The 25,637-nt window shown below is 42.3% G+C and overlaps 4 protein-coding genes across 5 annotated transcripts; 3 read left to right on the top strand and 1 right to left on the bottom strand.

Moving 5' to 3' along the window:
- The first annotated feature begins 22 nt into the window (after positions 1-22).
- hcls1 (hematopoietic cell-specific Lyn substrate 1) lies at positions 23-5,540 on the top strand. 2 transcript variants are annotated; one of them, XM_076722571.1, is made up of 16 exons: positions 23-130; positions 877-960; positions 1,058-1,131; positions 1,683-1,806; positions 1,897-2,007; positions 2,297-2,351; positions 2,460-2,570; positions 2,657-2,767; positions 2,853-2,963; positions 3,043-3,098; positions 3,545-3,614; positions 3,765-3,913; positions 4,004-4,144; positions 4,715-4,877; positions 4,953-5,021; positions 5,110-5,540. In XM_076722571.1, exons 2-16 carry the CDS (start codon positions 877-879, stop codon positions 5,244-5,246), a joined length of 1,566 nt encoding a protein of 521 aa, XP_076578686.1. In that variant the 5' UTR covers positions 23-130; the 3' UTR covers positions 5,247-5,540. The 2 variants fall into 2 exon arrangements, with proteins under 2 accessions (XP_076578686.1, XP_076578684.1); XM_076722569.1 differs by having other exon boundaries at positions 34-130; positions 2,297-2,570; positions 5,110-5,376.
- llph (LLP homolog, long-term synaptic facilitation factor) lies at positions 5,529-7,491 on the bottom strand. The gene is made up of 3 exons (XM_076722572.1): positions 7,402-7,491; positions 6,535-6,763; positions 5,529-6,297 (listed from the first exon to the last, which is right to left on the bottom strand). Exons 2-3 carry the CDS (start codon positions 6,749-6,751, stop codon positions 6,131-6,133), a joined length of 384 nt encoding a protein of 127 aa, XP_076578687.1. The 5' UTR covers positions 6,752-6,763; positions 7,402-7,491; the 3' UTR covers positions 5,529-6,130.
- Positions 7,492-7,572: 81 nt separating this feature from the next.
- pex26 (peroxisomal biogenesis factor 26) lies at positions 7,573-9,508 on the top strand. The gene is made up of 5 exons (XM_076721729.1): positions 7,573-7,957; positions 8,050-8,190; positions 8,505-8,830; positions 8,922-9,062; positions 9,161-9,508. The coding sequence occupies exons 1-5, from the start codon at positions 7,758-7,760 to the stop codon at positions 9,271-9,273; spliced, it is 921 nt and encodes a 306-aa protein (XP_076577844.1). The 5' UTR covers positions 7,573-7,757; the 3' UTR covers positions 9,274-9,508.
- Positions 9,509-10,238: 730 nt separating this feature from the next.
- Positions 10,239-15,351, top strand: usp18 (ubiquitin specific peptidase 18). Its single transcript, XM_076722429.1, has 10 exons — positions 10,239-10,457; positions 10,908-11,004; positions 11,184-11,326; positions 11,414-11,493; positions 11,576-11,710; positions 12,259-12,354; positions 12,427-12,588; positions 12,660-12,791; positions 12,924-12,967; positions 14,077-15,351. The coding sequence occupies exons 1-10, from the start codon at positions 10,400-10,402 to the stop codon at positions 14,147-14,149; spliced, it is 1,020 nt and encodes a 339-aa protein (XP_076578544.1). The 5' UTR covers positions 10,239-10,399; the 3' UTR covers positions 14,150-15,351.
- The last annotated feature ends 10,286 nt before the right edge of the window (positions 15,352-25,637 follow it).

Raw genomic sequence — 25,637 nt, 5'->3', positions numbered from 1 at the left:
CGCGCGTTCGCGTGCGCTGGCTGCGCGTTCACGTGTCGCCCATCAAGCTGACACAACTTGCCTGAAGACCTTCAACAAAGTCGGTGTAAACTCCACTTAAACACGGATATATCGCCCTTACAAGTAAAAGGTAAATGTTGTTTAATTTTTTTTAATCCAACTAACTCACTAACTGACCTGTATGTGTGTGCTTTTATTTTAATTACCTTTAAACTAATATTAAGGAAGTACATGTAGTCAGAGCTAGTCTAAGCTAATATAACCGTTAGCACAGTATATGCTAACGGTTATATTAACTAGCAATTACATTAACAAAAAAGAAAAAAAAAAAAAAAAAAGACATTTTGCTTAAAAACACCTGAGGATAGGTTGGGCTAATGTGTACTTGCATGGCCAATATTATGTCTTGTACTGCAACTACTATTACTTGCCTACAGCTACCACTCATGACAGTAACATATAATAAAACTGTAGTAAAACTTATATAGTGACCGTTAGTAAGCTAGCATGCATCAGGTGAATGCAGAGAATAGATTTTATGTTTACTTAAAGGGATAAATAGTGTGAATTTCAGTGTTACAGTGGATTTTAACATGGAGTACTTCCCTTAAATATTTAGCTCTTATTAACTGATTCTTACGTGTTTTACTGTTTAGGTCTTGGACTGTGTTTCATTATGGGGAAATGAAGCCTCATGTTCATGAAAATAACTTCCTTTTTGTGACTTCGGCAAATGGTGGTCACTGCTTGTGGCTGTACATCAGTTTATTTTAGTCATCGTGGACGTGTCAATAACTGTTGTGAATATGTCAGACTGTGAACACATGAGTGTTTTGTACTGTCTTCAGTGTGGCTCACAGTATTTTACTTCCCCAGATGTGGAAGTCAGTCGTGGGCCACAATGTGAGCATGAAGGTGGCTGCAGAGCAGGACGACTGGGAGACAGATCCTGACTTTGAGGTACTGCGTACTTCCTGGAGTGTGTGTCACTGTAGGGGATGATGTGTGCGTTGGTGCAAACGCTGCTCGGTCAAACCTTATTGACGTTGTGTTTCAGAATGACGTGTCCGAGCAGGAGCAGAGGTGGGGAGCAAAGACCATCGATGGCTCTGGTCGTAAGGAGCACATCAGGTAAGAGACGAGCCACTCCGTGTCTGCATTTGAGCGACTCTTTAGACGATGTGCAGAAATGCAGGTCAGAGTGTGGGTGCTGTGTAGCAACAGGAAGAGGAAGTGAGAGCAGGCCACAAGCTGTCAGGCAGCAAGTCTTTCCTAATATGGATAATATATGATGATGGCACTTTGACAGCGAGATTTAAAAGGCTTTTTTACAGTTGTGCAGAATGTAAGAATAGGACTAGAGATTGTAGACAGATTTAGGTTCTCCTTTTTAATCTGTCACAATCTCCCTTCAGCTGGTGTTTATCCTCCTCCAGCAGGACACTTCATTTATGTTTTTACATAGTTATTGAAGTCTTTGGTGGACACTTTGGAGTAAATGAAAAAAAAATGTATTAAGAACTTAACATTGTCTTTAATTTAATCTCTGAGGGTTTGTGTCTGGATCCTTTTTTATAGTTTAAATGTCTGTGTGTGAGGTCTTACTGATAAATAGTCCAAGCTTCCAGTGACAGATATGAGCGTGATCGTGTCGGTGTGTTTGACCCTGCATGACCTGCCAGTATTGCAGAGCTCAGAAACAAGGTGGCTGTGGAGCACGAGCAGGTGAAGCAGAAGGACCACACGCCCAAAGCGTCATACGGATATGGAGGGAAGTTTGGAGTGGAGAAGGACCGGATGGACAAGGTTGACGAATTCTTCTTTTTGATGCTGAAAATACGTTGATAAGCTCCTCCCATCTGCAGCCTGATTGGTGATTTGTTGTCAACTGTCCAGGCGGCTTTGGGGCACGACTACGTGGCACAAGTTGAGCAGCACTCTTCCCAGAAAGATGCAGCACAAGGGTTCGGAGGAAAGTTTGGTGTTCAGAAAGATCGCGTTGATAAGGTGAGAAGAGTCGACCTCCTTTGAAAGAGCTGTTTCGATTATCACTCCTTCACCTTGGATGTTTGACCCCGATACAGTAGACCTGTATCTCACATTTCATGCATTTCTGTGAAGAACACTTGTTCTTAGATTATCATTATATATATATATATATAAGACTAAAACAAATCTGACAGGTTAAGGGAGGTTAAGGGCACAGTGGAGACCTGAACACCAAAGAGTCTTAAAACATTTGTGGGATCTTTAGAGCAATATATGAACCTTAAATGCGATTGCTGTGTCTGTGCAGTCTGCCATGGGCTTCGAATACAAAGGAGAGGTGGAGCAACATGCGTCTCAGAAAGGTAAATCATCTGTTCAGCTTCAAAGAGTCCATCTCACTTACAGGACCATGTGTTCCTTTTGGAAGTTGCTACCTAACTCGTCCAGAATTACAACTTGTATGTTTTTAGATTACTCAAAGGGATTTGGAGGAAAGTACGGAGTGGAGAAGGAAAAAGTGGACAAGGCGGCCTTGGGGTACGACTATAAAGGCCAGACAGACAAGCACCAGTCACAAAAAGGTGAGTTTAAGTTGCAGCAGTTGACACTTTTGACACCATTTGCTTGAGATTTGCTTTATTTTGCGTTTGCAACTTATTTCTAAAAGACTACTCGAAGGGATTTGGAGGGAAGTACGGGGTGGAGAAGGAGAAGGTGGACAAAGCTGCTCTGGGGTACGACTATAAAGGCGAAACAGAGAAGCACCAGTCACAGAAAGGTAAGTTACAGCTGTAGCTTTGGTCAGCTTTGGCGCCTTTTCGCCCGACTGCTCTGTTCTGCACTCATATTCATTTCACATTCAGATTACTCAAAGGGATTTGGAGGGAAGTTTGGTGTTGAGAAGGAGAAAGTAGATAAAGCTGCTTTGGGCTACGATTACAAGAGCGAGACGGAGAAACACGAGTCACAAAAAGGTGAGAAGATGCTCACGTGTGCATTTTAAAACAGCAGAGGACTCACAGTGCGTGAAACTGATTGGATTCATCTTTTCAGATTACTCAGCTGGTTTTGGAGGTCGTTATGGAGTCCAGACAGACCGCATGGATAAGGTCAGTATGAGAGCAGCAACTCTTCATTATCTTCATCTAATTAATCTACAGCTTATTCCTCTGATTCATCGTTTCCAGTTAAAGTCTGTAAAATGGAACGAAATGGTAGAAAACCCCTGTAACACCATGCCTTCTGCCATGAACGTTGATTTACATTATCGTCAAAGCTACATATGAGTAAAGTTGTGTATTACCAGTGTTTTGCCCGACATTGGACCATCTTAGGGCTCGCTGTGGTTTAACAGTTAGCTGAGACAAAGCTACATGATGGCCCACACATGCCCTGCTCTGGCAGCCAGAGCCCACCCTCAGAACCAACAAAATGTCTGACTGATTATCAGAATGGCTCATTTTGATCATCTCCCACTTGACTAATTAACTAATCATTCCACCATGAGTCAGTACTGACATATTGAAAAGGCTGAACGATAATCTTCCTCTTCTAGAGTGCAGCTGGCTTCTCAGACATGGACTCTCCAACCTCTGCATATGAAAAGACACAACCATTAGAGGCCTGTAAGTTCAATTTTTCACTCAACATAATCAGCTGTGCCATCTTTCGTGGTGAACAATGAACACTGCTGGAGCTGAGGGGTTCCCACATTCAAACAGGCCAGAGGTCGTTGCTCATGCACTGTGCTCATATTCATTCTCTGTGTTACGCAGCAAGTGCAGGCGCAGGAAAGCTGAAGGCGCGTTTTGAGAACATGGCCAAGGCTTCGGATGAGGAGAACAGGAAGAAAGCAGAAGAAGAGAAAGCCAGGAGACAAGCCAGAGAGAGCAGAGAGCGTGAGCTCGCCAAACGCCGACAGGAGGTCAGCACATGCGCCGCACCGGCAACATGAAAGGAGGCCAAATTTAACAAATGGTCAGTACATGCAGTGATGGGTTTGTGCTTCCTGTAGGAGGAGAAGAGCAGAGAGGAGGAAATTCCACCACCTGTTCCAGATGTGGCTCCAGAGTACGACATGCCGCTGCCAGAAATCCCCCAGCACAGGCCAGATATACAAGAAACACCAGAACCAGAACCAGAGCCACAGCCAGAGGTAAGACACGCCGATTCAAACAAAAACCAGATTTAATAAACAATAGAAGAATTCAGTCATGTGTTTAAAGGACAAGGCTGATATTCTAGATTTTTGTTACTGTCAACAAATCCCATCACGTTCAGTCAGTAACTAAAAACATAGAAACAATAATAAGAATAACGTGCTGAGGAGCGTTTCATTCTTTAGAAAAAGTAACTTCCTAAAACAGGAGAAAATAGAGCATCTGCGAGGGACTATTTTCAGATGTGGATTAATCCACGTTTGGTGCTCTAATGAGTTTGTCTGGCAGCAGGACGTGTTGTTTTTAATGGTTTTTGGACACTGAATTAGGAAAAAAGGAGACAACTCAGGACACAGGTTAAACATCTTTTTTTTCTGTACAGCAGACAGAATATTTTTTCATGCAGATGTTTAGAAGAGCCTTTGAGAATTTCTGGAAAACAGCTCAGGAAAGACAGATTCTTCACTCTAATGGCACATGAGAGGCACAAACTGGGGCGAGGTGTCGAGGTCTTCTTAGGTCATTTCTGAGATCATGAAATTTAAGATATTTTGTGATGTCTACAGGAGGAACCAGAGTACGAAGAGCCTCCGGCTTTGCCTCCACGCTCGGACGATTTCCTCGATCCCGATGCCCCCCCACTGCCTGTCAGGTCGGCAGACGTGGACAACGTGGAAGACGATGGAGACTACGAGGAACTTGCTGAGCCGCCTCCTCCTGTGCCGACAGGTCTGTCTGCCGTCAGTTAAATGTCAAACCTTTCACATATGAAATCCTCATTCATTTCTCTGTTTTCTTTACCAGGTGTGGACAACGACTACGAAGACCTGACGTGTGGCCAGAGGGCAGTAGCAATTTATGACTACGAAGGAGGTGCGACACTCTTTGTTTGTTTTTTGACATTTGTTCATCACCTCTAGCGTTTGTGAGGACAAACCCTTTCGTCTCCTTCTCCACACAGAGGCTGACGATGAGATCTCCTTCAACCCGGACGACATCATCACCAACATAGAGATGATTGACGAGGGCTGGTGGAAGGGACATTGTCACGGCCGCATCGGTCTGTTCCCGGCCTCTTATGTTCAGCTGATGCAGTGAGCTGCACGCGGGGAGCTTCTGCACGAGCTTCACTTTTGCACAGTGTCAGGTTTCTTATGCCGTTCAACAGAAGAAAATTATGTATTTATAGAAAATATAATCACAGAAAATTTGAGCAAAAATGGCTTCTGATCAGCTGATTTCTATATTTTTACTGTGTAATATCTGGCTTCGGGTCTGTGGCAATGATCATCTGAGGGTAGTATGAACACCAAACCCACAATCATGACAAGACGTGACATCTTGTATCTGCAACAAAGTGATTGGAGTCAATAAACATGCCAGCTTCTTTGTAAATTTAATTTGTCCGTTTCACATCAGTGTCAACTCACAGTAATATTACACCTGTTATTATTCATCATCTTTCACTGTGATTGTATCATAATGTGATCACAGGATCATATTAAAAATGGGGGGGGGGGGGGTCAATTCATGAGAGTTGTTGAGTTGAGAGTTGTTTTATATACAGCACAGTCGACTCATTTATGATTTGCATACATCTTACATCATGGTATATGCAGCAACACCGGTCAAATATTACAGTTCATTTAGAGATTTAAACTGCAGAGAATATGACAGTCACCTGCAATACTGTGATGTACTGAGACAAGCTAAAGGCAAACATATTTTGCACAAGCCTTACTGTCTTTAAGCTTGTCCTAACATGGGAATGACGCTGCTGTTACATAAGAACAAACATTTCCCTGCAGTGAATTGCTTCACATGAACAGGCTCTGTGGCACCACCGTGAAACGTGGAATCCACTGAAGAGAATGAGATTCAATAACAGAACTTCCACCGTGATCGTGTGTAAAAGAACACGTGAAACGATCCCGTGTTTCTGCGTCAAAAGTCTTTAAGGCAAAGAAAGTCGTTCCTCCGGCTCACCAGGCGATGCCCTTCTTCTTTCCCTTCCCTGGTTGACTTTTCTTTGCCGTCCGTTTGCCTTTCAGTTTCTTGGCCTGTCGTTGACTCATCCACACGGGGTACTGACCATTTTCATTCAACAGAGTTTTCTTGTTGCGCTTGCTGTCCATCTCCATCTTCCCATCTGTAAAAGAAAAGGCAAAGATTGAGAAATAAGAAAACTGACAAACAAACATGTTTCCCTAAAGCAAAATGGTTATATAACTTAGTCAAATCACAGCTATGTTGTATATAATTAGTGTGTAAGTGAGAATACTAAACATCAGCCCAATCTAGCATTATGTGCCTGAAAGATCAACAGAAACCAGTTTAAATGAGCTTCAAATACAGACACTTGGTAATAAAACCATGTTGTACTCACCGTCACCCTCCACCTCTCCCATCACCACATCCGCCTGCTTCTTGATCTTGTCTGCTGGCACCACAGTGGCGATCTCCTGCATGTCTGTCATGACAACTTCTCCTTTCTTATCCAGACTCAGAGCCTGTTTCAGACGGGCCAGCTCCTTGGGAGCATTTTTCTTCCTCTTCTCTGCACGCATCTTCCTCTTCCATTTGCTCCGGAGGCTTTTTGCCATTTTAAGGACGACCTGGAAAAACAAAAACACGCCAGTCAAACTAACTGGCTTTCACATTCCTGCTTGGTAAGCAGCTCTCTAAAGACCCACAATTGATGATTTTTTTTCTATTAATCACATAAAGTTCCTCTGGGATACGTGAGCTTCCATAACATTTCATCTTCAGGACAGCTTTCTCTAAACTCTATTCGACATTCCCTCATTTTGCTTTCTCTCTTGACACACTCAAAATGATGCTCCTAAAGGACCAAAAAGAGCCAGCCTTCTTTACAAGAATAACAGACATTATTAAACAAAATGGGCTTCGGTAAAATCTGCATTTGGCCTTTAATAAATTTAAAGGGGTCATAAGTTCTCGCATTTTCCAACATGTTTCCGTTCACAGACCTGCTCCCTGTTGATAAAACGAAAGCCGTATTTGTCCACACACCAACCAGAATATAAAGTTGACGTTACACACGATAGCTGTTCGTTTTACTCAAGATATTAGCAAGCTACGGCTATTGCAGCAGTTAGCTTCATGGCTAATTTATACCAAGCTAAGTAAACAGTTTGCTAGCTAGCACACGTCAAAGCTAGCAAATTCAACATGCTTAACTAATCCAGACTGTTAGCGCTATTCCACGTGTAAACAGTAAGCGGTTACTTACAGAAAACTAATTTAGCTGCTTTTTTTCTCCGTCACCGACGGAAACGCACGCTCCACTTTATGCACGTGTTTACAAGTCAAGGGAAAAAAAGTGATGACGCCATGTCGAAGAAAGGGAAACATGATTGGCTACTTCGGTGAACCCGAAGACGGTAGCGTATGATTGGCTGGCGACTTCAAACCAGGAAGTTGAACGGATCATGGATGGTAAACAAGATGTAGCGTTCAACTCGAGCCTCCAAACAGATTTATTTGACATTCGGGGATAAACTGAGCTGCTGAAAGCAAAGAAATATATCATAGCGTTGTAAATAGTTTGTGTTTTTTGTTGTGTTGGTTTTACATTTGTCAGAGAAGATGAGCAGCTGTTCAACCAGCCTGGCTCCAGCTCGCAGCTTGAGCTACAGCCCTCCGCTCACTTCTTCTGTAACGCAGATGTTCATCATGTTGGACTCTGCTGCAGAGCAACTGATGGTCCACAAAGATTTCCAGGTCGCCTTTGACACGTGCGAAAGAGGACTGGAGAGTCTCGCCAACATGGACCAAGAGGACAGCAGGTGGAAGTCTAAATGCACCTTTTATCGTTTAAATGCTCCCTGCAGCCTGACTGTGTAACGTCACTGTGCGTTTCTGGGTTTTGTCTCTGCAGATGTGGAGAGTTTAAGGCTGCTTTCTGCATTTTAGGGATTCAAGCACTGGCTGAGCTGAACCAGTGGCATGGGGTCCTCTCCTGGGTCCTTCAGCAGTATGAGCACCTGGAGAAAATACCAGCTAAAATAATGCAGATGTGGTGAGTAAAGCTGAAGCTTTATTTATGTGCTGATCAGCAGAAAATGAATTACCAACACTGTAATTCTTTTTGCCTAAATATTGTCAGAAACTGGTAAACTATTAGAATTTTCAAGAGCCCAAAGTGGCGTCTCCATATTCTTTGATTTGTCCAACAACGGTCCAAAACCCAAAGATATTTAATCTATTATCTATTAGCAGAAAATCCTCACATTTGTGAAGCTGAAATCAGAGATTGTTTGGTGTTTTTGCTTGATCAATGACTGAAACGATTAACCGATTATCAGAATATTTTTTTCTGTCTCATTTTGGCAGCATACTTCTTTACTCCAAGGTGGGAGAACCAGCAGCGATGCAGGAGGCAGCCAGAGTTTGGCTCCACTGCCCGTTCAACAGCAGAGCCACGGGCTTCGGGACGGTGGCAGAGCTGTACCTGCTGCATGTCCTCGTCCCTCTTGGACTCAGAGACGAAGCTCTGGAGCTGATTGGCGGTGAGGTGGGAAGCAGTGCGTTCACAGAGGACCAGAGGCAGATGGCACTGGATGTTGTGGAAGAAAAAGAGCGAGAGAATCGGGAATCACCTCCAAATCTCAGAATCAGTCCAGACTCTGGGACTGCTGCACATCCTGTCTCAACTGAAGGTCTCACGTTTCAGTTCGGCCTTTATACTAAGTCATATACATGCAAAATATAAAGGTGGACAGTCTCTCTGATTGTGTTTGTGTTCTACAGGAGCTGTAATCCATAGACTTGAAGCCACGCTCAGGTTTTTCTACAGAAAGCTGCTGCTGAGCGGCTCTGGCTCATTCTCTCTGCGGAGAGTCTTTCTGGCTGCCGTCCTCCTCTACATGCTCTTTCTTCGCTTGGATCCAGGTTGGATTAAATGTTCTTTGCAGCTCAGGTTCATCACAGGGCTCGCTGAAGCATAAACCATTTGATATGAAATGAATCTTCCTGTACTTTCCCCGCAGCTCTCCCGTCTTCATTCATGTGGATTTCCAAACTTCTGCAGCTGCTCAAACAGATGTGGAGGACCATGTTTGCGCCGTACCATCAGGCTCTCCCTCAGAGCAAAGGACTGTGAAAGACCGAAAATCACAACATGTCTTATCCCCTTTCAAGTTTTATCAAACCTGTTTAAACATCAGTCACATGAGCAACTTTATGCTACTCCAAGCAGAATTTGTAGTTTTTTTTTTTACTTAGAAGTGACAGACAGACAGATTTTATCTGGTCCTCACTAAGACATCTTTTAGGTTGCAGGTCCCGATTGCTCATCCTGAAATAGACCAAATAAAGATATGAAGGCTTTTGTTTAATTTGTTCCTGCCTTGTGAGAGAAAATCAGACTGAGACAATTCCAGTATAAAGCATCAGTTGAGATGACAAACCTGAGCAGGTATAAAGCAAATAGCTTTCTTACACAACCAGCAGAAGTATTCAGATCCTTTACTCAAGTAAAAGTATTAATACCACACTGTATAATACTCCACTACAAGTAAAAATCCTGCATTCAAAACCTTCCTTAATTAAAGGTATGCAAGTATTATCAGCAAAGTGCTTAAAGTAAGTGAAAGTACTCATAGTGCAGTTAAATGTTCCCTGTCAGTGTTTTATTATTAAATCTGATGTTTTTGGATAAATATTACTGCTGCATTAATGTGTGTGTTACATTTTACTGGGTATGAAAAATTGCAGTCTGAAATGTAATTAGTAACTGAAGCTGACAGATGAATGTAGTGGAGGAAAAGGTTGTATATTTGCATTAAAAAGGAAATAAATACAAGCACTACGAATTCAGTACTTGAGTAAATGTACTTAGATACATTCCACACTGTACACAGCATTGGTTTAGTGCCACAGAGGCCAATCAAGCCATGAAATGACGCTTAGTGTAGTTTGTTTTGTCCTGCTGTTGGTTTGTACTTCCTTCGTCTGCCAGCTCTTAAGTTTCGATTCCAGCAAAGCGAAGCGACGCCGCGAACTTGACAGGTGCGAGTGAAACGAAAGCGATACTCTGTGGATGTGACGGAGAAGTTTCCTCTCAGCTGAGAGGACCAGGTTACTGGAGCAGACTGGTCCTGCAAAGGGAACGTTTGTCTCATTTTCCCTCAGTAAACTCCTAAGTTCATCTTCTTCTCGTCCGGAGACCTTGAGTTCGTCTCCAGACCTTCAGTTCGCTGACTGACTGTGAGGAGAAGTCTGCGCTGATGTCTGCAGGACTCTGCCGGCTTTTCTTCAAACTAGCTGTCAGCGATTCCCACTCGGGTAAGCAAACCGCATCCAGCCTGTCCGATGATGATCAGTGGTGCAATGTAGGTAAGTACATTTACGCAAATACTTGTACTTAACAGAGTGTTTCCATTTAAAGCGATCCGTACACAATGCATCTCTATTTAACATCCGATACTATTCTGACATGAGATATTCTGGATAATGAGCACTTTTGGTAATTTAAGCACATTTTGATGCTAATACTTTTGTACTTTTACATAACTGACATTTTGAATGCAGCACCTGTAACAGAGCATTGTTACACTGTGGTATTACTACTTGTCTTGAAGTACAGGGTCTGATTACTTCGTCCACCACTGAATCTGACTGAGGAATAAAACCTCCTGTACACTGTAGTACAACAATCCTGCAATGAGATCCCAGCCATAGATAACATGCTTGTGTCAAGGCATCAGTTGGGTTATTTTAATGTCCCTGTCACAGGGATGAGGGGCCTCAGTAACTACTGTCTGTCCTGCTGTGTGAACACTTTGCTGCAGAGCTTCTCTGCTACCTGGGAACTAGCAGACCTACTGGACAGGTGAGAACATTAAGATGCATGTTCATGATGATCCTGTCCGACAGTAAGACCTTCATCACTGGGTGTCTGTGATGGACTGAGCCAGTCAGGAACAAGAAACACATTTTAATTTCCATGATGAATGCTTTAACTCAAGTATTTAAACTTTAAGACATTTCGGTGCTTATGAATTGTACAAGGTGGGAAACAGCTGGCGTGCAGGCAGACAGTCATAACGTCCCCCTGCAGCTGAAGAAGGTTCTGGTCGCCATGAGGAGCGACCTCCCTCAGCCTGCTCCCCATCTCGACTTCCTCCACTGTCTGCACAGAAACCGCGTTCCACGTGAGGAGAAACAAACGCACAAAATAAAAGTCTCACATAGACGTGGTTCATCTCACAGCGCCTGATGAACAGAACGTTGCTTTGCAGTTTGCACGCAGCACGACGCTGACGAGGTGTTCCTGTCCATCCTGAACCTCATTCAGCAGCAGATGGATGACCAGACTCTGGTGGGTCTTTGATCATCAGTAACCTTTATTTTTCACCTGTGAGTGCATCATCTACACGCCTCCCTTTTGCTTTCTCTGACAGGCTCTTGAAATCCAGAATCTGTACAAGATTTCTGTGGAGACGCTGGTGCAGTGTTTGGACTGCAGCTCCGTCCAGACTCAGACCAGCTACCAGCTCAGCCTGCCGCTGCACATAAAGGAGGACGACAATTCTCTGGTGCTGCTTCTTCTCTGTTTAGATGTGGACTGTTTTTAAGGAACATTTTGGGAAATGCACTCATTATTAGCATTGTGTTCAAAAGTATTGTTAAGAACATCAACACAACTCTTTTGTCCATAAGTTAAATATGAAGCTAGCAGCCAGTTAGCTTAGCTTAACACAAAGACTGGATATAGGGGGGAACAGCTAGCATGGTTCTGTCTAAAACTAACAATCTGCATAAACACACCTTTAACATTTTCTCATGAAAACTTTATTGTTACTATTTAATCCATACAAAAACTTTTTTAAACTGCAAATGAACATTTTACACTTTAGATTATGCAAACAAGATAGTGTGTGATTAGTGAGCTTTACGGGAACAAGAAGGTGGATTTTGTCACCTTTTTTTGTCTTTATGCTAAGCTCGGCTAACTGGCTGCTGGTACAGATTTACTATACAGATGTGAGGGTGGTCTTGATTGAGGTTTTGCAAAGGATCAAACTGTTACTCTAAGCCTTTCTGAATTTGAACTTGCAAATATTCCTCATGTGAACTTTTTCAGGAAGACTGCATGACCTCCTTCTTTGAGCATCAGGAGCTAAGAGGCATAAACTGCTGCTTTTGTGCACAGTGTGGAATCAAGACTCCATCTAAACAGGTGAGGTTTGCTTTAAATGCTTCCCAGAGAGTATGAACCAGTATATTCAGACATCTTTTTTTCCTTTCTCAGTGTGTCAAACTGCTCTCCCTGCCTCGCATCTTGTGCGTGCACCTGAAAAGGTTTCGAAATAGCCGTGGTGGCACCCGGAAACTGGATTGCACGGTCACCTTTCCAGAAACCTTTGACTTCTCTGAGACTGTCAAAGAAGCATTCTCCGCAGACTTTGCTCAGGTACTTGTATGTTCGATAAATTATCCGGACATTGTTTTCCTTTGTCATCCACAGCTTTTTTGTTCTTGCAGAATGATTGCAAGTACACTTTGCATGCAGTGGTAGTGCACTCTGGTTATGCAATGTTTGGACACTATACTGCCTACGTTCGTCACAGGATGAACCAGCGCTGGTACTATGCAGATGACAGCCACGTAAAACAGGTACATCTGTCTCACTTAATGCAGTTTATTTCTGGCTTCTACTTGCTGAAGACTGTAAAAAATATTAGCCAACTGAACACTTCATAGTAAATATTGTACATTAATGTCTCTGATTTGCTTGCCAACACACAGGCCTCCTGGGAAGAAGTGAAGAGGACATATGGAGGATATTACAGGTAAATTTCTCAGCGTACGTACTGATTAAACAAATATGGTATAACATGTTCATTAGCAACTTTAGCAGCACTCGTAGGCTCAAGCTAGCTGTTTCCCCCTTGCCTCCAGGCTTAACGCTAAGCTAAGCTAAGCTAACCATCTCCTTGCTCCGGCTTCATATTTACAGACATAATAGTGGCATCATTCTTCTCATTAACTCTTGTTTGGCTGCCAATGAAGATTATTCTCATTGTCATTTAGTCTGTTGGTTATTTTCTTGATTGATCGATTGGTTGTTTGATCTATAAAATGTCAGAAAATGCTCAAAAACGTCAATTGGTGTTTCCCAAAGCCCAAGATGTCCTCAGATGTCTTGTTTTGTCCACAACCCAAAGATATTCAGCTGACTGTCACAGAGGAGTAAAGTGATTAATTGATTATCAAAATAGCTGGCAGCTGAGTTAATGGCTGACAATTATTAGTATGTCAAGTGTCAAACTATTCCTTTAACTCAGAGACAGAAGATAAGTATCATTTAACATTTCCTGCTCTTGATACAAAGAGCTTAGACTTTTATGTCTTCTCACATTAACAACTCCAATTTTTGTTTTCAGCCTCGTCCATAAAATTGTTTCTCATCCTCAAATAAATCGCAGTTCCTTCAGCAAGAAGCAACAAAACAACGTGACTCCCATGTCAGCGTGCTTAAACCGGCCTCCAGGTGCTTTTAGAGTTAAATTTAAGATTTTTTATTAATAACATTTAAAGCCTTAAACGCTCGACTCCTGCTGACATCATGCAGCTTTTATCCTCCCACCAGCGGAAACAGCTTTAGATCTTTAGACAAAGCCTTATTGTCCGTTCCTCAGTGAAGATTAAAGACTAAAGGTGTTTTTGCACGAGGGCTTTCAAAGTTTTGAACTCTTAAACAGAGGAAATCCGTCTCATCTGTCATGTTGTCTTGTCTTTCAGCAGCGTTTTGCCTAACACCTGGTAGTTAAATTCAGTTTTTATTCCTGTTTATTATGCTGAAATTAGGTCCTTTTACCCCTTTTCTGCAATTACTCTGAAACACATAACTGTTTTGTGCATTTCTGTCTAACAGTGTTTACTGCTGTTATGTTTTCAGAGACACGGCTTACATGTTAATGTACAGAAGAGTTTCAAAAGAGGACGGACCACAACCTGAATTTTCCAGCTGAGTGGTTGGATAAATTAACCCCGGGGTCATAGTGCAATAAAGGGTGAACATGGGAAAATAACCATAGGGATATAAACCCTTATTTGCTTGCAATCATTTATTGTTATACTTGGGTTTTATCGCACATGGTGAATGGTTTTATATTTAATGAATTCTCTGACCTCATAGAGCTCTTTCAGATTGAACATCAGCACAGTAATTTCTGCTAAACGCCAGTAGGTGGTGCTGAAGACTAAAAACAGGTCCGAGTTTTCCACTCCCAGACCACACACACTGTGGACACACTCAGTGATACTGTGGGGTTGGTTTGAAGAGAATGCTCAGCTTAGATATTCACTGTTTGGGGGGAAGTACCTGCCTTCATTTTCCTGACGCTGCTGTCTAATACATGAGTCACCCATGAAGAACAATGAAGTCACTTTTTTCTACATTTGAGCTGCCCTAAAAACAACAACAATCATTTCATTCTGATTTGATGCGCTACATTTTCTCACTACCTGCAGGCCTTTTAACGTGTCATTACAAACCTGATTTGGAATGACACACCTTGATGTTTTTTCACTCGTGTTGATGCATCAACACCTGCAAATCTGAGCTCAAAATGTAAGAATGTCAGGTACTGAAAGGTGCCTGTTCTGTATGTGTTTGTTTTGAAAAAGCATTGAGGAAATTACAATAAAAAGACGTTGAGCGCTGCACGTATGTTAAACGTTGCATAAACATTATATATAGCCACGGTGCTTGAGTGCTCAGTATAGGCTGTCAGCAGGGCCTCTAAAGTTCCCACTCGCTTCGCCAAGAGTCGGGGGACCGTGTGAAATGGTGCTTATGTGCTGCAGAACTCTGACAGAATGGAACATGTCTGCACAGTGCCACAGGCAGCAGGCCTCATGCTTAGTCATCTCACTGCCATATAGCACAGGCGCAGCTTTCTGTATAGGGGGTGTCTTCCTCCCACATTCAAAGACCACGGCTAGATGTGTATATGAAAGGTTGGATTTGAGTCAGAGTCAGATATTGGCCCGTGCTTCACATTGAATTCTATTTTTCTGACTCATACAACTAAGAATGTGTCATTGGAAATAATCATGATAATAAAAACAACTGAAATATGAGAAAAAATTAGCATTTTTACATTTTTAGATGTAAATATGTGAATTGATTTCTAAGCAAAATCATGCATCGTTATTATCTTTAACATAATAGCAGCGATGGAGCTCAGATCATTCACTTAAAGCAGCTATAATCAATAATTTTACACTAACAGTAAATCAAATGACTGTCTGTAATGTGAAAGGTGTTGCTCATAGTGGCGAACTCACAGAGAATTATCAACCAACTGTGCAGTTCCCTTCAGCTCTACAGAGCTTTTTAAGCATCTTTTCAGCTCATTGCTCAAAACAGAGCTAAAGGGAGACTGAGTATTGGATTTAGATTCATCAGTTAGCCAGAAACACGACTCCAAATGAATGCTTTTGTTGCTGTGTATCTGCTGGATCTGTAAATAGTTGGTTTAATAGCAAATGTTCGCTAAAGTCTTTGCTATGTCAAGTTAAAAGTTGAGAATATGCTGACAGCTTGTTTCTGCTGCCCCCTAAATGACAGAAAAGCTGTTGCAGGTGTAAATAAACAGTGTAAAGATAGAGGTGAAAGTAGGATTATCAACAAAATGTAATAAAGTAATGTAAAAGTGCTCATTATGCACAGTAATCCCTGCCAGATTGTAAGATTGAGATATATGTATCATATTATTTGTTTACAGTGGGGCAATGCAACTAAGTACATTTAACACAGTACTGTACTTAATCACGATTTTGATGTACCTTACGTGTGTATTTCCATCTTGTGCTACTTCTACTCTATATTTCAGAGAGAAATACTGTACTTTTTACCCCACTACATTTGTCTAACAGCTATATTCAGTGGCCACTTTTCAGATCAAGATGATGAAAACAAATTATATGACCAGCAGTTTAGAGATAAAATTATAATAATATAACACTCAGAAAGGGGCCTTTCTGCATGTTGAGATCTTTTATTTTTGAAAAATGTAAACCATTATTTTAATAATACTTTTATATATTTTTGGTACCTCAGTGCTGTGCTTAAGTATAGTAAATGTACCTAGTTATATATTGTATAAAAGGCACATTTGGTATATGCACCCCCATTAACCAGACTGATTGTCCTGATTGCGAACAACTGAAATTTTAGCCGAAACGTCACAATCTGAATTGGAATATAAGAACTCCCCCATTTCCAAAGAACTGCTTCTTCTCTTTGTCGGGTTTTAATTAATAATTCATCTTGCATCACATGTTTCAGGTAGATGTTCGACGAGCACCTGTCCAGCACCGCCTGACATTGACCACATCACATGCAAACAATACAACTGTATGACAGCACACCCGGAGGTTATATGAATGAACGCCTGGACGTCTTAGTTTCCTTTTCAAGCACGTGTTGCATGTGGTCTTTGTCTTATTGTTTGATCTGAGCTCTGTCTGTATGCGGTCCCTAAGACACTTTATGGCAGACCATAATCTCTGCAATTGAGTTTTAGCTCTTTATTATGGTCAGGTGTGAGCCAGTTAGCCAAGGACAATTTACGTTGTACAGTTTTTACGTATCAGCTCTCAAGCAGTGACAGTGATTGACCCAATAAATCAGCAAAACAACAAGGGAAGCAGATATGGCGTGAACATAGTCCCAGGAGGCACGTAGACAATATCAGCAGGGATGATATTCCTCAGGCTTTGCCGTGTGGCAACACTTAACACTGTTTTCTTTGGAGAATATATCGAGCTTCATTAATGCTTTTTAGTCATTGTTGATGTGTGTTTACCAGTTACTAGGTGAGCACACCACTGTGATGCATCGAGGAGAAAATGGAATTTTGGCTATTTGAGAACCACTCTTAAATTTTCCCTTTTTGTGCGGAGGATTTCACAGGCTTAGATAAATGCCTGTGTCTGACTTTTTTTTGAAAGTGACAGCCAGCCATTAAGAATTCCAGCCCTCTGTCTGTTTGATGATGATCACCAAGTATGTCAAAGAATAGCACTCATGAAGGCAAACTGTAACAGATACACAGGTTGTAATGCCTTCATTTTATGCCGTAACGTCAGTCTGTCAGCCCACCATGCTGATCCAGTGAACCCCATTCATGGGCCCCAGATGATGAATTCTAATGACGCTGGTGATCAACTGGCTTTCTTCTGTGGTGCCATCATGGTTGAAATTTGTGTCTTTTAATGAAATATCTGAACAACTTTCATGTCCTTTGTACAGTCAATTTTAAACCAGCAGCCAGTTAGCAATCAGCCTCACCTGTAGGTTGTGCTAATTGCTAATTGGTAAACTATCATGCTAACAAAGATGGCGGACGCAGTAAACATCACAGGCAGGGCTTTCTCACCAGCTAGCTTTCCCTCATAACTCACACAGCCAGAGAACAGTACTGTGGTTTTGCTCTGCTTTTAGCTTGGTTTTGTAGTTTCTTCAGTTTTCACATGCTGTTTTCATAGAAATTATACATTTCTATGGCACAATAACTTGTTATGAAACAGATGTGAGAAAAGAGAGAAAATAAAGTTACTGCATTTTGGCTTTGTAGTGGAGCTGCCTGTGTCATTGAGAATTTACAGGTTTCATTTTCTGGTTTTATTTTTACAGCCTGAAAAAGGAAGTCATTTTTTTTGCACTGTCTCTACACAGTTCCCCTTTTCTGCTCAGGATAGACATTGTGAATGGCTGCTGCATGGTCTTTCTTGTTAAACTGCTGTTTGTGGGAATACCCCCCTATGAGACGACTGTGTAAGGGAAGAAGAAGCCCTGTCCTGACTGCCCCGATCTTTAATAACCTATTTAACAGCAAATCTCTGGAAGCTTCAGGGGTGGCAACCCAGCTCACACAGCTATTCTTTGGTTACATAATGAGGTTTCAAATAGGAAATGATTCTCTTTCGTTCTCTGCATGTCTAACATGCAAGCCTGGTGACCATGGTGAAGTCTGCTTTTGTAAATAGCAAACAAGAACTGAAGACTGAACGTCTGCTGCATGACTTAGATTTTTCCTCTCATATTAAAAAAAGCTAAATCAGATAAAGGAGCACAGAACTGAAAAAGTATCTGCATATTTCTTCATAAACTGACCATCATCATTATTCAAATGATCTAAATGTTGCCTGGGTCCAGATCTTTGAATCCACCCACTCCACCGAGTTGACTGATTTGTCTGGAATGATGACAAGAAACAGTCGTTTCTTCTGAAAAAGCAGGTGATATAACGAGTACTGCAGGGGACTAACGATTAGCCAATCAGTGCCATGGGCAGCAATAACACTGTTGTCACGCACCAGTGTTGAGTTAAAATGATGGTAGATTCAGGTGGATACGCTGGTCTCCAGTGATTGGCCAGGGAGAATTGAAGCCTCCCGGGTGAAATGTCAGACTGAAGATGGAGACAGATTTTAACGAGGTGACAAATTCTGCCTGATATCAGGGAAACCAAAATCCAGAAATAAACCCTAATTACAGCCATCCTGGAAGGTTTCCCTGTGATCCGATTTGATTTGTGACTCGTGACACTCCGTAATTTCAAAATGGCTGATCTTTCCTCATGTTTGGCCCACAGTGGTGAATTCTGGCAAGTGCTTCTTCGCTTTAGGTGTTAACACATAAATTGGTCTGTGAATATACTGTTGTGATTTCACTGGAATTCGTACTATGAGCGGTTGTGTCAAAGAAGAAGTCTTATCTTTCCCCAGAGTTCATAGAATTTCCTCTCCGGTGGGAGAACGGGGAGTCTGGTCAACACAAAGTTTGCCTCTCTTCACGTGTTCAAGTTGTCCTCCCTGAGATGAGATTCTTGGCAGCCTGAGCATAATAAATAGAACATCTGCTGAATTTTCTAGGAAAAGGGATGTCGAACAGTCAAACTGCTATAAACGAACAGACAAGAAGAAGTGTGGTTCGGATTTTGTCTGGTTTGGTTTGGACGAGAGCTTAAGTTGAGGTTGATTCACTTTCATTTTGGTCGACTCAAAATGGCAAGTGGCACTACTATTTCGTGGCTAATGATACGTGTTCAATCTCAGTTATTTTTCAGGTTATTTATATTTATCACGAACTGGACTTCCAGCAGAGTTGGCAGCTTGATACTGATGTTGGTTCTCACAGGAAGTGAGCAGAGGCCCCTTGATAATTGTGGGCCTGACAGGGCAGGGCTATATGAACTGATGCCTCACCCTTGTCTTCGTTGCTCTGTCGTTACTCTTCAGTTAACGCCTTATCTCAGCTCCTTATCATCAGACTCGAAGATCAGCCGTCGTCTCAGAAGCTGGGCCGCTCAGGTTACAGGTGAAATGGCTTTATTGACGGGCCTGGGTCTGTCTCGTAGTCTGCGAGCGTCCTGCCTCCGAGCAAGCGTCTGCTCTGACATGTACACCACCCTGCTCGTACACCTCCACACTGGTGGCCCCTCCACTGGTCTCACCGGTATAAATATTTTTCATTTATGATGTGTTTTCATTTTTGTGCATCAGCTGCAGAACCATCATTGAAAGTCACTCAAATGAAAGTGAGAATTAACTTTTGTTGTGACTTGTTGGGAGAAAAGCTCCTCAAAACATCAGATATTTTCATAATAAATCCTCATCTTCACATGGCATCCCTTCAATTAAAATCCTCCTTCGGCTGTCTCTCACTATACAGGAATGAATGGAATTGCACCTTGAGGCTAACCGCTGCCTCACCGTTCCAGCTCTGAGCCAGCGATAAGCTCACAACAACCTGTTAACTGCTGCAAACACACATTTCAGCTGTGCTTGTGCATGCATGCCAATCAGTTGCTACATCAGTGCTCCAGTTAATGATTTGTACAGTACAAGAAACACCTGACAGAGGGAGAACTCATAGCGAAACTAGCCTAGATGCAAACAATGTTGGGGTTTTTTTCCACTTCTCCTTGGTGTTCGTTGCCATGTTTAAGAGACTTGACCCGGGTTCTGCTGTTCTCTTGCTCTGTAATATGGGCTGGGCACCTTGAGAAGTGAGCTATCCATTGTCAAACCTCTTTGACCTGCTCTCTCCTTCAGCCTCTCCTATTTCCGCACAAAGACTCTCTAATGCCAGGTAGCTGGTGCTGGCATTCCTGTTGCATTCCACCATGGGGAAGTTGCTGGGATCAGGATGAAAAATGCCTGAAACAAAGGCCTACTCTCATTCACAGGGTTTAGGGTTCTGTGGGAAAGTCCAGGCTGGACAGAGGTTGGATGGCAGAGGAATGCGAAGCAGGGCATAGCTCACACAGTCTCTACGGCACAAACGCAAAGACACATTGACAAGGTAGAGGTCCTCTTACAGAGAGGAGTCAGCCCCCATGATAGAGGATGATAGGATCCTGGATAGCTGCAGTATATCCTTCATTTATCATGTTTACAGACGGTTTAGTGATTCATTCTGCAGGCTTGATGGGGGACACTTTGATTGGATGTCTGGGTGGAAGCTCGGGCCTTACCCCCTCAAACCACATTGTAAACTGCATCTTTTCTAGTGTTATTTGCCTTTACGCGATAGAGACAGTAAAGAGAGAGAGATACAATAAAGCAGTGGTTCCCAGCCTTTTTTGGCTTGTGTACCCCGAAAGCAAAACTTTTCTTCACTTTGCGGTGATTCCATGTTCATATGTATCTGTTAAATATGAAGCTACAGCCAGCAGCCAGTTAGCTTAGCTTAGGGCAGGAGGAAACACCTAACAACAAAAATGGCGACAACCACCACCTCTAAAACTAAATTAACACCTTATTAGTGATCATTTTGTTTAATTTGTACATCTGAAGTGTTAAAATGTGAATTTGCTGTATTATAGCTGCTTATGTGCCGTATTATTTCTTGGCCCCCATCCAAGAATAAGAGGGATGTTTTTTTAACAAGACAGAATGTGTGAGTTAGAGAGCTTTAGAGGCGCTGACAGATGTATAATCCTAGTTACCATTTGACGAAGCTAGGCTATCTGTTTCCCCTTGTTTTCAATCTTTGTGCTATGCTAAGCTAACTGGTTGTAGCTTAAAAAGAAAAAGAAATCAGAAAAGTTAAAAAAAACTAAACATAATTTTGTGAGACAGAAATATCTTAGATCTTTGCCCCATTTGTAAAGGTATGATGTCCATTCCTTTAGCACCTCATGCTGAGGCTAAGTGCCTGACCTCGCTTCACCCTCCCTCCCCTGAGTCGCATCTGAACCTCGGCTTGTGAAGATTTAGACAGGAATTCACTGTAAAAGCTTTTTCATTCTCCCACAACAAATACCAACAGATATTCTTTGTCAGGAATGAGAGAGGCAGCGTGATGAAGGAAATTTAAAGTGCATTTAAATGTCAGGTTGAGGAGGTGGAGGATTTTAATGATCTGATGTAATGATCATCTACTTCTAACTTTATTAGCAGTATGGCTATAGGTATGGTGATGTTCAGCCACCACTTTGGTCCAAACTGAAATATCTCAACAATTCTTTAATGGATTGCTATGAAGTTTGGATCAGACATTCATGATCCCCAGAGGATGAATAATAATCACTTTGGACATCCCCTGACTTTTCTTCTAGCGCCACCATGTGGTTGACATATGGGATTTTGAATAAGATGTCTTAACTACTGGGTGGATTTCCATGAATTTGGTACAAGCATTCATGTCCCCCTCAGGATGAATTATGGTAAGTCCTTTTTATTTACTGCCATCAAAATGTCCTCCAGCACTTTGGTTGATGATAATACTGCAAAAATAATGAGCTTCCTAACTGTACCAACTGTTCTTTGTTTTGTTTTTAAAGCTAAATTGTGACTGTTAGCATGCTAACATGCTAAACTGAGATGATGAATGTGGTAAACGCTCAGCATCACCATGTTAACATTGTCACTGTGAGCATGATAGCACGCTAATGTTAGCTCAAAGCCCTGCTGTGTCCATGTGAGCCATTAGCATGGCTGTAGACTCTCACTCGTTAACCAAAACTGACGTATTGAATTTCGCAATAAAACTCGTCCTTTGCTCCCATCGTGGAATAAGCCACATGGAGTAAAACTGGCCAGCGATATTTCTGAATTCATATACAGCAACAACAACGCTAACCTCAGTGGTGTACATTCTACTGAACACATGACCACAGATCACAACAACTTGCACATCAAACTAAGACTGAAATACAACCAAAGATCTGCTGTCAAACAGGAAGTCTTCTTGACTATTGTTAATTTCCACATTTCGCACATAACTAGCAGCTTGTTTTACCTGTAAACACTGTCGATCTCTCCACATGAATGAATGCTGACAGTTGTTGATAAACCTTTTTCCTCAAAGGTTTTGTGTGATTCTGTTCCTCTTTTTCTCATGAAGATAAAATCACGGCCGAGCACACCTAAACAGTTAAAGCTGACATTTGTTTGTACTCTGAGCTGTGGCCTGCTATCAACTCATGCTGTATATCATCGTCAGAGTCTATACGTAGTGTGTGGTTGTTGGAGATGGAGTATGAGGGGAAATGAGAGGAGATCTGTTGCAGCCCACATGCCCCCTCAGATTCTCTGATGTGGCTTCAAGACTTCCTAGGAAATGTAAGGCCTTCTGGGATAGCACTTAAGTAGACTCCAGAGTTTTGTGAGCGTGTGTTTCGAGCGTGAATGAGTGCACGGGCCTGCGTCTCGCTGCATCTCCGTATCTTTTGCACCACTCACCCTTTATTGTTTAGCTTTCTCCTTTGATGTTTGAGGATACCGTTGGCTCACTGCGGCTTTCCAAAGAATGAGGGAGTGTCACTGCAAACGAAAGGGCACAGCAAACTGTATCACACAGGTGATTTTTCTTTCAGGCGGGGCACGTTGATAACGTACACAAGGTTTTGCCTCTGGTAATTTCATTGTGTTTAAAGACGGAAGTGAGGTCTCACTGTTTTCTCATGGGCTCTTATCAGTCATATTCAAACAAGGTGCTCTGGCTCATGAGATAAACAGTGAGCCATTATCTTCGCTATCCCCAGTCTGCTGCACTCCTAACAGGCTGTGATGCATTATGGACCACTTTAATGGATAATAAGTGCGTTTAGATGAGGAAAAATGTTAATGTTCAGGGATATTTAATACCATTTTGAGTTTTTTTTAAATGCTTTCCTGCTTTTTGTTAAGTGAATAAGGCTGCTGAGAGGCCCAACCCCTCTCATCTGCAGTCTGTTATGGCGGAGCGGGAGGATGACATCATATTGGTCTCGGAGCGGCGGCTGGTAATTGGCTCGCTCTCCTCCTCCAGCGGCACGGGCCAAACAGAACACACAAGTGGAGCCAGGCAATGCAAGTCAGATGCACCGGGTTTTTCCAGAGTGGCTGGTGGGGCCTCAGTGCAGACTGAGAGCCAAGAGGCCTCGAAGAGGGGTGCACCGATCCAACTGTAAATGTCAGAAATGAATGAAGGGCCTCAACTCAAAATGAAATCTGATATAATGCGCCCCAGGCCAGCCTGTTTGATCTGCTGTACAATCCACTGCTGTAGTCGTCTGGATAACTGCGTCTATTCTCCATGATATGACACTGCAAAAGCATTTTCATGTGGAAGTTTTGTAAGAGCCAACGTCAATGAGCTCTCAGCCCACACAAAGTTCCATTACAGTGAGACTGAACTGCTGCACCTCTGGGCTGCAGCGGAGCCACAGCCAGTGGTTGTAATATTAAAATCAGTGCGCAATTTCTCAGTTTTGAAGAAATTCACATGCCTTGCAATGCGGATGCATTACTGATGATAGATGATGTAAAGCTCCACAAGGCATTATTCTGAAATTCATAGCACATGCGAATAATGGCCAGAGGATGAAACATCTGGAAATAAGATTAAACCTCTGCAGGTTCAGATGTGTGTCTTGTAGACAAAAATCTCATCAGCAGGACAATAACATGCAAAAACATCTAATCCCATTAGTTTCTCAAGCAGCTATTTGATGTGGCAACATGACTAAAGCCTAATTAGTTGCAGTGGATGTGTGAATGAGACCTGGTTCTACCCTGTGGCCAGTCTCACACACACAGCATATGGGCTGGGCAGAGATGTTGGATACCTCTTTTCTAATAAAGCACAGTCTTTATCTTTTATAGAGGCTGCTCAGTCATACCACCATGTTTCCTGCTATGTGGCGCTTGTACAAAAAAACAGAGGTGTACTGATCTTCTGATTACATAGGCGGAGGATTACATAAACCTCTGTGTTATCATCTAAAAGAACAGTTGTGAGAACACGTTTGGTGTCTAAAGCCTGTGTGGGAAAACATGCGTTCCTGTTGTGTCAAAAGAGGGTGCAGTGCTCAGCATGTTGGCACGTGCCCGTGCGCCTGTTTGTTGCCCGTTGTTGTTTCCCCACATCAGTGACAGATAAATGGGTGTAAGTTGTGAACAGAAGGTCACACTGAGCTTGTAGGTGGTGAGAACATCGGAGTTTCTGTCACAGCCGAGACGCAACTCAGCGTCTGTGGGCAAAAATGACTGAGTGAGCAAAAAACTGAATTGAATGCTTTCACTGTCACTGCTCTGTCAGGTACTGCACGGAACTGTGAAGTTGTGCACTCGAGGCCAGAGACTCAGTGTAGGTGGTGTAACAATACGTTCTGTATTTTCTGTATGTTTAATGGACTTCCGGCAGTGACCTGAAAAATGAGATAAAGATTGGGGATCAATGCGACTAAAGTCACAAGTCTCGCTCACTTTTTCCTGAGCGAAATCTGAGAGAAATCTGCGGCGCTAACTTCAAACTGCAGAATGTGTGATAATTCACGTGGGTTCATCACCAAGAGCGACTACTTTCACATTATGCATAGTCATTTGATACATTGCTAATGTAAAATATTGATTATTGCAGCATTTTACGTGGTATATTTCTGTGTAAAATGGAATATGTGAGAAGGGCAAAGTCACAAGAGGAAGTTGAAATAAAAAGATCTTTCAGATTTGATTGGATTGCTCAAAGGTTGAGAGAGCTGAGCCCACCACCCACACTTCCCTCCCACGGCCCACAGGAAGAGAAAAGAAGGGATTTTGACATCAAAACAGTCAAAAATGTTTTGTTTTTTTAAACATACAGTATTTGGCATATAACAAAAGGTAACTGAAGTATTTACACAGGGATTAAAGCTTGGAAAATCTTCATCTTTAAAGTCCCTAAGTATTGTAGATAAACCTTTCAGTACTTGAGAGAAGTGTTTGTTGAAGCATTCATACAATAACTCTGCTTTTGCTGGTGTGAAGCCCATTTACTATGATAATAATGACTTAGCCTTTTCACTTCCTATCACAAGTCACCTGAGGACAGGATTCCACTCAGAGAGCTGGTCCAAGTTTGACTTTAAATGTGAACTTCAGAGGAAAAAGTTCCCATGTAGCCTATCTTTCATTTTTTGCTGCTGCTGATGCACATTTCCCAGTACATCCTCTCTCAGCTGGTGAGCTAGCTGTCGA

Source organism: Chaetodon auriga, chromosome 22 (assembly GCF_051107435.1).
Source record: "Chaetodon auriga isolate fChaAug3 chromosome 22, fChaAug3.hap1, whole genome shotgun sequence".
Lineage (NCBI taxonomy): Eukaryota > Metazoa > Chordata > Actinopteri > Chaetodontiformes > Chaetodontidae > Chaetodon > Chaetodon auriga.
This window is presented reverse-complemented; position numbering and strand designations above follow the sequence as displayed.